This window comes from Hypomesus transpacificus, chromosome 3 (assembly GCF_021917145.1).
Source record: "Hypomesus transpacificus isolate Combined female chromosome 3, fHypTra1, whole genome shotgun sequence".
In the NCBI taxonomy this organism is placed as follows: domain Eukaryota; kingdom Metazoa; phylum Chordata; class Actinopteri; order Osmeriformes; family Osmeridae; genus Hypomesus; species Hypomesus transpacificus.
In genome coordinates this window covers 8,899,318-8,913,605 of record NC_061062.1, presented here as the reverse complement: position 1 = coordinate 8,913,605, position 14,288 = coordinate 8,899,318, and the positions used below count along the sequence as shown (strand labels likewise).

At 40.5% G+C, this 14,288-nt stretch overlaps 2 protein-coding genes across 2 annotated transcripts; both read left to right on the top strand.

The window, feature by feature from the left end:
* Positions 1 to 405: 405 nt before the first annotated feature.
* On the top strand, positions 406 to 5,166 carry LOC124489183 (G-protein coupled receptor family C group 6 member A). The gene is made up of 7 exons (XM_047051872.1): positions 406 to 432; positions 590 to 699; positions 1,137 to 1,425; positions 1,581 to 2,444; positions 2,539 to 2,751; positions 3,698 to 3,791; positions 3,946 to 5,166. Exons 1-7 carry the CDS (start codon positions 406 to 408, stop codon positions 5,079 to 5,081), a joined length of 2,733 nt encoding a protein of 910 aa, XP_046907828.1. The 3' UTR covers positions 5,082 to 5,166.
* Positions 5,167 to 8,896: 3,730 nt separating this feature from the next.
* pcare1 (photoreceptor cilium actin regulator 1) lies at positions 8,897 to 13,742 on the top strand. Its single transcript, XM_047051861.1, has 2 exons — positions 8,897 to 12,282; positions 13,619 to 13,742. The coding sequence occupies exons 1-2, from the start codon at positions 8,897 to 8,899 to the stop codon at positions 13,740 to 13,742; spliced, it is 3,510 nt and encodes a 1,169-aa protein (XP_046907817.1).
* Positions 13,743 to 14,288: the final 546 nt, after the last annotated feature.

The window sequence follows — 14,288 nt, the reverse complement described above, 5'->3', positions numbered from 1 at the left end:
TATGATTTCAATGAAATGGACATAATCATCAAAAAAATAGATAGATGAAAAGATAAAACAACAGAATCCCATTTCAGTTATGCTTTTTAAAATGCATCTCCTTACTTGGTACAGTAGTCCCATCCAAAAGAAAACGTTATTTAGTGAGTTTACCTTATACAGTACAAGAGTCTCAGAACCTGACTATGATCAATGGCTATGATACAGTTTTAATTCCAAGGAATTCCATTATTCTTCCTACCATGCCTTCTTTCTTCGAATTATATTAAATTAAACAGAAATACATTATACACATACATTGAAATTTAGTATCTTAAATGACAAGCACGCATGCATAAGTGACATTTATTCTCTGGCATATTTGAAATATCAAAGTTGCAAGCAAGCCAACTCCCCATTGGGGGCATGGCTGTTTCTATAAAAGCCGTGACTGTACCTGGAAAGCTCAGAATTTCTTTCACTATTGTGTTTACAGGAACAATACACACATCCTGCTAAACTCATTATGTTTCTCTGCATGTCATGGATTCCCCTGGTGCTATGTATTTTCCTGGGTCTGGTAAGGTGCTGTGACCACTCTGATTTCCAGTGTGGAGCTCTGGCTCCAGGCGATGTTCTTATTGGGGTGCTGAAACCCTGTCATGAAAAGGTGGTGGACCTGGAAAAAAGACTTGGGCCTCAGAGGTACAACTGCACAGAGTAAGTTTTTGTTGTTGTTGACACATTTTTGATGGCTTTGGGAAAAATATAGTAGAATGTATCATAAAAATGTATAATTTTGTATTCATATATTACAGTAGGCTGCTTTTCTGATAAATGTATAGTATAATACCTACCATCTTTAAAAAATAATATTTGTTTCAATCTACACCATGTATATTTCAAATGGTTTCACTCCTCATTATCATTGTCTCTTATCTGCCTAGAGGGGACATTTATAATCTATATCCAGTAATCTGAACTCGCTTTAATGGATTCAGTAATTACCAAGTCCTTAGAAACAATAAGACGAAGAAAAGGACACAAAATGCTATAGCAAAAAAAAAAAAAAAAAAAAGACAAGTGAAATTCTGATTGCGTATAGCTTAGAAAATGTGCTGACATTGTGCTAAAAACGATTTTATTATTCTATACAGTTTTCATTTGCTCTCCTTTGTTGAAACCTTGGCCATCATCAACACCATTGAAACAATCAACAACTCTGGCTTTTTGCCGGGAATTCGTCTTGGCTATGTTATCTGTGACTCTTGTGCATATTCCAGTACTGCCTTAAAGAAGGTGCAGGAAATGCTAACTATTAATGACACCCTTCCAGTCCAATGTGACATTGTTAATCAACCACTGGTAAAGGTCATCATCGGGGAACGCTATTCTGAGGTTTCCATCTCAGTAGCCAGGCTTTTGAGTATAAACATGATACCTCAAGTGAGTACAAGCTTTATATTGCACTTTGTGTTGAAATTGGGTTTGTGAAATAGTTTAAAATATACATAAACATCTATTGAAAACTGAAAAATACGTTGAAATTGTACTATTTCGTACCATGTATATATACAGTCTGTTGTATATTTCCATTACAGATCAGTACCACTTCATCTGCAGCAACTCTGGATGACAAACTACGTTTCCCAACCTTTTTGCGTACAATCCCTAGTGACACACACCAGACCCAGGCCTTGGCCCAGCTCATGGCCCACTACAGCTGGAACTGGGTGGGTGTTGTGTCAGGGGATGATGACTATGGCAAAGCCGCTCTGCAAAGTTTCCTGAAAGATGCTGATGACTTAAAGATTTGCCTCGAATTTGAGGAGGTTCTCCCCCAATACCTTAACAATGCCAATATCCAGAGCAGAATTCTCAAAGTAGCGGACAAAATTCAATCTTCCAAAGCCAAAGTTGTTTTGCTAATCCTCAAAGAACAGGTTGTGGAGCAGCTGTTTAAAGAGATAATCAGGAGGGGGATCACTCGCATCTGGATTGCCAGTGATGGCTGGTCAATGTCACAGCATTTGACCAACATAAATGACATCAACATGGTAGGGGGTATTTTGGGGTTTGGCTTCATCACATCAAGTCCGACCCCAGGGTTCAAGGACTACCTGAAAAATCTCACATCAGGCCCAGGAGTTGTCAACCGCTTAATTGAGGAATACAAGGATTTAAGGTTTAAATGTACTTCTGAGGCTCAAGAGCAGAGGGATTGTCTGGCTAAAGTACCTCCATCCACATGTCCCATTCCAAAATCCTTAGAGTTCAAGTCAGATTTGGCTTGCACACTACCCAACGCACAAGAGGCCAATGATGACTTCTTGGTAGATCATGTTAATTTGAACTTGACTTATCGTGAAACACTGGCCACATGGTCTATCGCTCATGCTTTACGGTCCCTCCTCAAATGCAATCAGTCCGACTGTCCAGGAGATACACATTTCCCACCTTGGAAGGTAAAGCTAAAATTACAACAAAGCTGTTTGTCTTACTGTGTACTTGTGCAAAACCTAATTTTCAATTTGACCTCATCATTGAATTTTCTTATAGCTTCTCCAGGAACTGAAGAGGATTAATTTCACTAAGGATGGGCGTAGTTTTTTTTTTGACGAGTCAGGGAACTTTGTAAATGGCTATGACTTGATCAACTGGGTGAGAGATGAAAATGGGAGAAAATTAGAAATTGTTGGCGGGTACAATGTGATGAAAAGAATTGTGGAAGTCGAACAAGACAATATAGACTGGGGAGCGTCAAATAAGACGGTAAGTTACCTCAAACACAAAAAATAGGGAAGACAATAGGTTATATTTGTTGCACAAGGAACAATACTTTATTTTTAGTTTTTAACACCCTTTATGTGCCTGGGATGCAGTGCTTGAGCCGTAAGGCTATGGCCACCAGTTGGAGACACCATCATTCTATTTATCATGAACATTGTGCAAGTTCTTGTGTAATAGATTGCTACTCTACCCCAGGTTTTCTATTGTTGTATGGACCTTTGAACATCTTTCTTACCTGATCCTGTCACACCCACGGCCATGCCCCAGTCTTAGTTTGTCTGCCCTAGTGTTTCCCTGTGTTCTGTGTTTATTAGTTCCACCTGTGTCTTGTTGATTGTCTTTTGTGGTGTCGTTAGGGTTGTTGCGTTCACCTACATTTACATTTAGTCATTTATCTGACACTCTTATCCAGAGCGACTTACAGTAAGTACAGGGACATTCCCCCCGAGGCCAGTAGGGTGAAGAGCCTTGCCCAAGGACACAAGTCATTTGGCACGGCCAGCACAAATTGAACCGGTAACCTTCTGATTGATAGTCCTATTCCCTAACCGCTCAGCCATCTGACTCCTCTGTGTCTTGTTCGGTGTATTAAGTACCTCTAATTTGTTGTTGGTTTCATGTAGCATGTTTCCTGTTGTTTATCCTGGCTGGGTCTACGTTCCTCATTAAAAGCCCTTTTATTTGATAATCCTGCATCGTTGGTCTCCTTGCACCTGGGTCTTCCCTGCACACCCGTTACAGATCCCTTCGAAGTTTACCTGCTTTTGCTTCATCAAACATGTTTCCTAAATGAACCATCCGTTTGTTGAGATCTTGTATGTTTAATTTTTTTTTTTGGACATAGTATCATCAGGTAGCCATAGTTAATTAGCAGAAACCTAAAGGAAGTTATCATTTTTTGCAGACCCCTGAATCCATTTGTTCAAAGCCATGCCCCCCTGGAACAGCAAAGAAAATTGTTCGGATACACTGTTGCTATGACTGCACAGATTGCGAACCAGGAACTTATTCTAATATTACGAGTGAGTATACAAAGACATCCTCATTCCTGGCCTTGTCATTTTGTGTGTGATTTTATGCTTTAATCTTTATTGTGTGAAGGTACATAGGTTTTAGAATGATCTCTTCATTCAAAATGTACATAATACATTATGTTTTATCACATTTCCTTTACAGACCAGGAAAACTGCCAGCCATGTCCAAACAACACCTGGTCGATGAAGGGATGGGACCATTGTGAAAATAGGACTGAAGACTATTTTAAATGGAATGATCCTTCCGCTGTTGCACTGCTCACTATTTCAGGGATAGGCTTTTTGCTACTTTCCTCAGTTCTTATTATTCTAGTTGTTGGTCGGCACAGTACTGTTTTCAAAGTGGCCGGTGGGAAGCTTTGCTTTGTCATGATTGCTGGACTCGCTGTTAGCTTTGGAGCTGTGGTATTGTTTGTTGGCAAGCCTACCAATGACATCTGCAAATCTCGTCAGACAATGTACGGCCTTGGCTTCACATTGTCTGTCTCTTGTATCTTAGTAAAGGCTTTTCGTACCTTTCTTGCTTTTCTTACTGACCCGGTACAACATCATAAGATGAAAAAACTGTACAAGCCCCCTATCATCATTATCTGTGGAACAGCCATTCAAGGATTAATATGTGTCCTTTGGCTCATTTTTGACTCACCTAAAGTTGTTCAACATACCTCGGATCAGACCATGTACATTGAGCTACAGTGCAATGAAGGATCCAATTGGGGCTTTGGAATCATGCTAAGCTACATCTCTTTGCTAGCCTTCATATGTTTTATCCTGGCCCTCAAAGGCAGGAAGGTGCCGCATCGCTACAATGAAACTGGCTACATAATATTCAGCATGGTCATCTACTTGTTTGTCTGGATCTGTTTCATCCCAATATACGTCACCAAAAACCAACAACGTTCTGCCATCCAGGCATTCGCCATTATTGTCTCCAATTCAGGCATCATATTCTGCCACTTCCTGCCAAAGTGCTACATGATTCTCTGCAAGAATAAGGAAGACATATCCAAACAGACTTACCTTGAACGAGTACGGATCTTTTCCATCACCTCAACTGACTCCACGTTTGAGCATATGTCAATAGATTCAGGAGCAGGCTCCATGGAGCTAGTACCTGAAGCAAGACTAAGAAATTCCACCGCCAATTTAACGGAAACAGGGGCAAACTCTGTCAAGAAGGTGTTTTCCACAATTACCACAATCCAAAAATTTGATGATTTAAAGACGATAGACTCATCTTGCAACATAAGAAGAAGGTTACGGACAAAATCAATTTAATAAATGTTCTCACCAAGTGTAAATATCTATTTATTTGTCAGGATCTGCATGTTATTACATGCACACATGGCAATAATGTGAGGACAGGTGCAAGACCAAGGTCTAATGGCATGAAACAGTTTTTTGTTAACTCAACAATGAGTATGTGGGTCTAAGGGAATGTTAATTTTATAATGAAATATCGTAGTGGTGTTTGTTGTGTAGCTGTAGCCATGACCTGGGTTTATTCATTACAGTGTTTTCTATTCACATACATGCTGGGTTTTCTTGGTCATACAAAATGGTGAAATGAGTCCATGTTTAAAATGAAAGGACATGTACTGGTAGAAGCAAAACAGATGAGTAAGGCAATTCCATTGTTAGTAAATACAACGAATCCCTTGACATCACATGTACATTTTAAAAAGCTTTAGGCTCACAAGGATATTGGACAGCAATTACAAATAGAGATGTGAATGCTAAAGGATTTTTTTTATGCTCACCAATAAGGAAAGGTTTTGGATCCCCAAATGAATATCCTCTCACAATTTTTTTTTTTTTATCACTTGCAGAAACAGCTACTGATGAATCAGTTGTTTCATAGTACAAATCAACACATTATACTAAAGGAGAAATTATGCCTGCTATTCATTACTTTATTACATTTTAATTAACCTCCAGGTTGGAAGTTATAGGAGTGTGTCCTAATGTCTATTTAAAAAGAACAGTATGTGTACTATTTAGCCTTACAATCATGTACCATAAGCTAAAGGGTACACATATAGTGTACGTGTATATGTATTATATATATATATAAGTGTGTATATGTAGTGTATTGTGATGTCACAGCAAATGTTACTTCTCAATAGGAGGTATATACTTACCATAACTGGGATGTACAGTTGATTAAATCTCTTTGGGTAAAATCATCTTCTAAATAACTAAATTGTACATGTACTGAAATTGTTGTTATTTCTTTAATGGAAAATAAATCAAAATCCAGTCAAATACAGGTTTTTACTATTGCAAAAATGCTGATCTATTTCTTTCTTTTTCATGTACCAAAATCAGTAAATTGCCACATTTCTAACCTCAAGGGCCTCGGCCCCATTTCCATGGTTCTACCTATGGTATCATATATCGATTTCAAGCTCTTGAATTTAAGCTCTTTGTCCAAATCAGGTTTAAAAAAAGACTTGAGAGACACATTAGAATAATGTGCTCTATTTGAAACTCGTGAAGGGTTACCATTGCATAATGAAGGACAAGACACAAGGTAGCTTCAAGTCAAATGATAAGTATTTATTTACACCAACAACGATACGCAACAAAATAGGGGTATGAAAAAGGTAATGTTCGATGTTGTGCATGAGTGGGTGAATGAATGCACAAAAGTGTGAGTGTGAGGGAGAATATCAAACCATAGTGCCTAATGAGAGAGCGAGTGAGAGAAAAAAAAAACCCTTTTATAGCCCCACCCTAAATACAGGTGCAGACAATAAAACGCTCAGGCTCCGCCTCTGCCCGTGCACTGGCATGGTGAAGCCTGAAGGGGCACAGGTGGGCGTCACAGGCCCCACTAATATTAGAGCTCTCTTGAGACTAAAAAGAGGACGGATATATTAAAGCCATGATTATACTTTTGTAGCAACAGTTATTCAAAACATTATCTACAAAAAAAAGAATACATTGGAGGTTTGATAGTATGTGTATGACATGCATATTTGAGTATTCAAGTTTACTCTTGACATACCCAACCGGAAAAATAATACACTTGAATGTAATAAATGAGCGTTTGATAGCGTTTTCATTATAATTTATTTACCTTAAAATGTACTGAGTTTGTATATGGGGGCCAAATGGCTGAGCGGTTAGGGAATCGGGCTATTAATCGGAAGGTTACTGGTTCGATTCCCAATCTTGCCAAATTACATTGTGTCCTTGGGGAAGGCACTTCACCCTACTTGCCTCAGGGGAATGTCCCTGTACTTACTGTAAGTCGCTCTGGGTAAGAGCGTCTGAAAAATTACTACATGCACATAGTCATTGACAACTTTAATATACTGTATATACTCTGAAAGCATGTGTGTAACTGAATACACTTTAAGTATAATATGTTTTTTCTTGGGTTGCTACATATGATTACAGAATTTGATGAGAGTTTCAAATATGTAATATTTGTGACAAAAATGTTTTTTTTACATAGATGTTCATGAGATCCTCAAATCCAAGGAAAGTGCTAGTAATGTGTGAGCAACACTGATTGAGCATCAGTGACACAGTGAACTGCAACCCTAACCCAAACCTTATAAATCTTTTACTTTTCATATTAGACTTGCATTCTACAGGACCTTGATAGTTTGCTTGGTCAATATTTTGCAGTATGTATACTTACACTTAATAAGATTTTGAACAATACTGAAGTGTTATTCAAAAACCTAGCACTGGAGTTTTTCAAGAATAGGGAAAGGTCTTGCTATTCCCCTGCCCTGTCATGATTTTGCTAAATAAGCAAGCTTGTTTTCCTACTGCATGTTTATCATAGCCCATGCACAAGATGAAAGTTAAAGCTACGTGAATCAAATAAACAATTTGATTACGTATTATTATGTATTCTCTACAAAATCCCATCATATAATATGTTTAGCTTTGTATATATACGGAATATTAACTGCAAACCTCACTACAGTAACTTATTGCAGCACTGGCCTTAATTATAGAAGTTGCATTCATTTAGCTGGTTTTATGAAGCTGTGTTAATGCAAATAATTGTACACATTTACTGGTAATAAAAACCTCATGCTTTGCTACTAAAGTGTGAGATTTAAATATTCTCCCAAGACTAAAAGATTGGAAGTCGGACAACACTCCCAATGCCTCAGAGTACTGCTCCCATAACCTGCTCCACCTCCTCTGTCAAACTTAGAGGCTAAGCAAAACAGACGGCACTGAGATGCCATGAAATTGATCAAATGACAGGTGCGGATGTATGGAGCGCCAGCAATCGAAGCACCAAACATTAGGATTGTGTATTGTTTTGAGACACTGTGCTGAAACAATTAAGTTGGAAAATAATTAAATATTCTAATTCTTATTTTAACCTTAAATGTGTAATATTACTGTTGAACATCAGATTGAATGTGCACTGCAGGCTACATATTTTGTATAAAAAGTATTTATTCATTACAGTATTGTGTATGGTTGAGGAACAATCCTTTTTCAGGATTTGTAATGCTGAGATTATGTTATCTACTTTTGAGAAAGCATTTTAATATGATCTATGAATAATTGTTTCTCTTATCATTCGTTTTCCCCTGTCTGGCACTGAAGTGTGCAGCTGGGCTCACAGAGCAATATTGTTGTGCATGCTATTAAAAGACATCTTAAAGTAGCCCTCATTACCTTAATGAGCTTAAGGTCTTACGTGTGTGAGTTTTATTTGCTGTAACATGACATGTGCACACTGAAGAGTTCACCCAAAGCCTTTGTAATCCTTTCAGCTCTTGTCCTCTACACGGTAGAGTGGGATGTTTCTCTAATCATGAAAGGGACAACAGAATTGACAGGGGAACATAAAAGCTATTTTTTCAACCTATCATGGAGAGGTAAGAAAAGGGAAGCATTTGAAATGACTTCATTTTTTTTACAAGGACATTTTTACATGGATAAATGTTTGCCTGACTCAACCACGACGGCCATCTGAAAATGACAGGCACACCAGGTGGCTAAGGACCTTGGCTATTCTTTGCAACAACTTCCTACCAGTCTTTGCTAGAACGGCAGAGTTGGGTCAGGTTTGTGCTACTGAGGATACAAAGATCTTTTGAAGAGCCAAAATGGGTTGCTCCCCATCAAAAGGAAATAATTTTGGTACTCAAGGCCCCTTTAAGAAGGGTAGAACCTTATTGCCCGGGCACCAAGAAATCCCAGGTGAGTCCCAGTCTGATGATGGAAGTTGTGGAGGCTCTTCAGGAACAGGAGACACAGATGGTGAAACATTGGAAAGGAGTAGCAGTGAATGGAAAACAGTAGGACAGACCGGCTTTACTCAGAAAGAAGCAACTTCGACCCTACAGAAAAAAAACGCCTCCCTTTCTGAGGTGGTCCCAGAGTGTGTGGTTTTGGATAAACTCTGTGCTCAAGAAATTGAGACCAACAAACTGTTGCAGGGAAAAGCAAAACATGGAGACAAGCAGGACATGGCTGACAAAAAGTCTGGAAGGAAGCCAAAGAAAAATAGCAAAGCCGTCAAGCTAATCAAAAAAAAAGAAAAAGAACAGAAAGCTTCTATTGTAGACCAGAAAGTAGACTTTCCTGAACCGTTAGTGAAAGCTCACCAGGCTGCGTATGGCTTTTTAAACCCTAGCATAAGTAAATATGAGATTTTGTTGAGCCTTCTTGACCAGGCAACCCAAACACAGGTCTCTGTGCAGCCTATGGTAGCCTTTATGGCAATGCGCTATGAGGAAATCAACCAGGGACTCAGAGAAATGGCAGAGGAAGGGGAGAAGCTTTTGAAGGAGAATGGGGAACATCTCGCCTGGCCAAGTTTAATGAAAAACCTGTCCTCTAACCTTTCCACGTCTGGCTCAATCAATTCTGAACCTCCCCCAGATCTCCTGCAGCAGCTTCTCCAGTACACCACTCAGAGGATGCAGAATGTGGGCCAATCTGTTGGCGGAATTGGGGATTCTGCTCTTGAAGAGGCAGCTGAGTACTTTGCGTCGGTCTCTGTGCTTTTGGAAGAGAAACTGAAAGCCAAGCATGCAATAGAGGCTAGGCTAATGCAGCTGCTGACTCGCATTGAAGCCGCCTCAATACGTAAGCCCGGGCCAGATGACTCTGCACTGTTCAGTGAGGACAGTGGTATAGGGGCTGAAAATGAGTCACTGACAGGATCTGAACGACGGCTCAGACGAGAAAGTTGTGAGTCCACTGGGACCATTAGAACCTGTCCTTGTAGTCCAACTGTTGTCAATAGCAACCTTACAAGTGGACAAGCAGCACGTTGGAGGACGTTTACCAACCAAAGCCCCAGAGTGGCCCTGGGGGGGATAGATTCAAGCTGTTCCGTTAAGGACAAATTCCAGAAAGACACAGAATCCCTGCTTGGATCAGCCTCTTTAGATGATGGTGAAGATGATGAGGGAGCTGGAGGTGAGGAAGATGCTGATGACGTTGAGGGTGGTTGTAGGAAACGATCAAATTCCTCACCTCCCGACCCCAAACATATACCTCGCCGTCTTCCACCCAAACGCATTGAGAATCCTCAAAATGTAGAGATGACCTTGAAAATGAAAGATGCTTTGAGTGGTCGCATACGTTTTGCTCCATCACAACATGCCACAAGCAAAGCTAAGCCTATAGAAAGCCCGAAGACCAGTAGACGTAAGTGGACAGAGGATGAGGGAAGATCCCCCAAAAGACCACAGACTGCAGCCCCTGTCCGAAAGGCACTGAAGAAGACCCCTGTCGCTAAAGAGCGTCGATCTCAGTCCGAAGAATCCCTCCGAAGCAAAGCAGAAGATCCTACTCTCCTTGAACTAGAGAGGACCCAGAGGGATTTGAATCAAAGGCTTGCGAGGATGAACAAAGGGAAAACCGCAGGGAACAACAAGACAAATCTCACTAAACAAAACCAAGGAACTACTGCACAGTCTCCAACATCTAATCGTCTCCGTCCCTCAGTGGAGAAAAACAGCAACAATCTTCCAAAACAGAACAAGTCAGGGCTTATGAAATGCAATACTGGAGAACAGGAGTTCAGCAAAGACACCGAAGACAAGACAAAGAACAAGAAAACAGCTAAGGGTCCCTTGAAAGCCACCCCACCTCCCAGCCCTCCACCAAGTCGGCCACCTTCAGGACTGTACAGGGGCAGGAATTCTGTCAAAAAGCTGATTGATACCTTCAGCCAAGGCATGGAAGAGCCCAAACCAGAGTCTTCTAAAGTGCTGGGGCCTTTGAAAGGGGTGCGGAAGTGTGGGGTTCCCATATTGCCTGGCCTGGGAAATGTAGAGGCTGCACTTAGTGCTGGACTTACAAGCTGTCGGGTAGAACGTTCAGATAAAAATGAAGACTTGGATTTGGACAATCTTCCACCTCCTCCACTGGAGGTTTTAATGGACAATTCCTTTGAAGGCGCCCAAAGTCTCTTGGTTAATGACTTAGATGATGGTGTATTGAGCAGAGGTCGATCACCTGTGGCCAAGAGGGCAACTGTATCGCAGCGGCTACGGGCCTCCATGCAGTCTGCTACAGTGCTGCCAAGTAGAGGCAATATGCCCAGAGGGTCCAGGAGCATGTCCCCTGCCAGAACTATACGGAAGCCACACATTTCTACTAATATTAGCCAAATGGAGGGGATTCAGACAGGTGAAGACCTTGAGACAGAAGAGGCTGCTTCACTATACAAGCAGTCCCGAAAAGTCATCCACCTACGTCACTCCTTTGACTCTGCTGAGAAGAAAGCTTTGTCACTTTCTCTGCCTGTAAAGCCACCTCTCCATCAATCCGAATCAGGAGACAAACAGGATGAAGGTGGACCGGATGGCAGCAGCCAATCTGAAATAGTGCCTACATTTACAGTCATCAATAGTCGACCACCTGCAACACCACCTGTGTTGAGAGCTCGGGTGTTGCCCACTACCCCTTCAGTCACTGGTAGCTTGCACCGCAGGCTTCCCAGTCCCTCTGTGTTCAAAAGGCAGCCTACTCCTCCATCGTCAACCAGCCCTCCTGTCGTCCGCGACCTTCCCACCCCACCACCCGTTCAGAGGAGACTACCAAGCCCACCTGCAGTGCGGCGTGAGATGACCCCAAACTCACACTCTGTGTCTGCATTCCCTTTCAAGGCCCCGTCTCCACCGGCCTCTCCTAGATTCCACAGATTCTCCCGAGGTAACAGCAGTGAGGACCCAGGCGCGTCCCCGGCCTCCCGACTGATCAGCAACGCTCGCTCTGTTTTCTGCCCGGCGTCCGCATCACTGTTTGAGGCCCATTCTTGTCCGGTGCCACAGCCCCCCCAAGCTTGGACAGCCACAGGAGTCAGTGTTCTTACACGTGCTTGGGGGGACCGTGGCAGGTTCCCCATGTCAGCACGAGGGCCAAAACCTTTTGTGAAACGAAGCCATTCGGACCGGAGGCCCAGCATGCCACCCCGGGCACCAACCATTTCCGTGGCACAGACCTGTGGAAGCGAACCGGCTCTAAGTTTACAGGGGTGAGTTTTGTTTGTTGTGTCTCCTGGAATAGAGCTTTTCCTTTTAACAGTATAGTTCATACTATACAATCAATGTAAAATCTAAAGTTGACTTCACTGTCATGTAACATGAATTGACACCATTGCAAAGTAATTTTGTTATGCTGGTAAACTGTGTCTAAAAGGATTACTTTAGTCATTTGCAAAACATTTACGTGTACAAATTCTTCAATACCTGTATGTAAGGTGTTGAAAACTCTTGTTCAAGATGTTATTTTAGCTATTAAATGTAGCAATACAATGCATGACAAATATGTTTAAAAAATGTTTTTATTAGAAATTGATTTGGATATTTGTTTTAAAATCTGATTCAAAGAACAACAGGCCATATGCTTAATTGAAATGAATAGTTTTACAAGATTTCATTAAACTACAGGATCATCAAAAGGAAAGTTCGTTCAACCACAGTACAATCAATCAAATAATTGTAGTGCCTTGGCATGTAGGGTCGTGTTCTCTAAAATTGACAGAAAAACTAAAGAAAAAAGGGAATACTGACTGATTACCTGAGACCTTCAGTGAAAACACAAAGCTACGGTATGTAGCTGGACAAATCCCTAGTATGTAATTGGATGTCTGTAGATCCTCAGAAACATCTTGCCTTGGCAGGTGTAATAGACATGTAAACAACATCATCTCCTGAAATAGCACTGAATTACCTCATATTGGTTGTCTTGGGAGTAAAGTAGTGAGGGACGATGGGGAATGAAATTAGGAGGGAGAAGAGATATACAACAATGAAGCTTTGTATTGGATAATGACAGTACCATTAAGTGAATACCTGATTATAACATATGAGACTGAACAATGGACAGTGTTTTTTATAACTGGTATAGTTCTTATTTAGATTTTTTTAAGTACTTGGATTTTGAAACATCATAACATCAATAACATTTTGAAAAATTATGTGTGTAACATTCTTGGAATTAATTTAAATTGTTACATTATTGCTTTGGTTTTGCAATTATGACAGCATACATGCAGAAAAACATTAGGAACACAACATAATAACAACATTAATTGTATTCTGAAAATGTTCTGACTACTGTCACACCACACATATGAGAAACTTATATTCTAAATACTTTAAATTATTTATTGAAATGCATCACCAGTTTTTGTCTTTTACTGATCTAATCTGGACAGCATTGACAAATTTAACATGAGCTTGGCCAACTCTAATCCTCATGCACAAACTGTACAATCTTTATGACTCACACCTGCTTATGTAGCTATCTTGTGCACCTGGCCCACTTCTCTAATCCAATGTAACCACCTCTCCCACTCATTCCCATAGGCTGGACGATGAGCCAACCAAAGATTTTGAGCTGTGGCACAGCCAATCAGATCTGAGGGGAACCACACGCTCTGCCTCGCACCCTGACTTGTGCATTGTAGGTCAAGCCTTACACCGTGAATGACAGGGCCGATGAAGACTAGGTGGGATTGTGGATTAGCAGGCCTCCCAAGGGATTTAACACAATTTTCCACTGGGAAAAGAGAAGGTGCTTATAAGAAAGCTTCTTTGCGTATGTTAACCAAACCTACTCCAATGTGATCTGCTGCATGCATATAGTACATATCGATAACAATACAGAGTTCACATGTTTACAGATACAAGTTTACATAATCACATATTGTTGACTTTTTAAAATTGTTAAATTTTTATGTAGAAAACAAAGCATTGAAAAACAATTTGCCTTTCATCACAATACTTCATTACAGTAAATATCTGTGTGAGACATCATTTTACAAAATACGTTTTTTAATTCACTGTTATAAAAAGGTTCACAAGCCACATATGAATCAGTGTACTCAAAGTATGAAATACTTTTTTGTGTATACAATACAATTATGTATAAAAACACTATTTCCTCTTTTTGTACTTTTTTTTCCCAATAAAGTTGTTTATGATTTTAGCATGCACTTCAATTCTGTACAGTCCAACCCATGTACTCTCTCAAGAC

Coding starts and splice junctions, on each gene's coding strand:
- LOC124489183 (XM_047051872.1), top strand. CDS start 406: ATGGCTGTTTCTATAAAAGCCGTGACT. Junction 2,445..2,538: donor CACATTTCCCACCTTGGAAG/GTAAAGCTAAAA, acceptor ATTTTCTTATAG/CTTCTCCAGGAACTGAAGAG. Junction 2,752..3,697: donor GGGGAGCGTCAAATAAGACG/GTAAGTTACCTC, acceptor ATTTGTTCAAAG/CCATGCCCCCCTGGAACAGC.
- pcare1 (XM_047051861.1), top strand. CDS start 8,897: ATGGGTTGCTCCCCATCAAAAGGAAATAATTTTGGTACTCAAGGCCCC. Junction 12,283..13,618: donor CCGGCTCTAAGTTTACAGGG/GTGAGTTTTGTT, acceptor TCATTCCCATAG/GCTGGACGATGAGCCAACCA.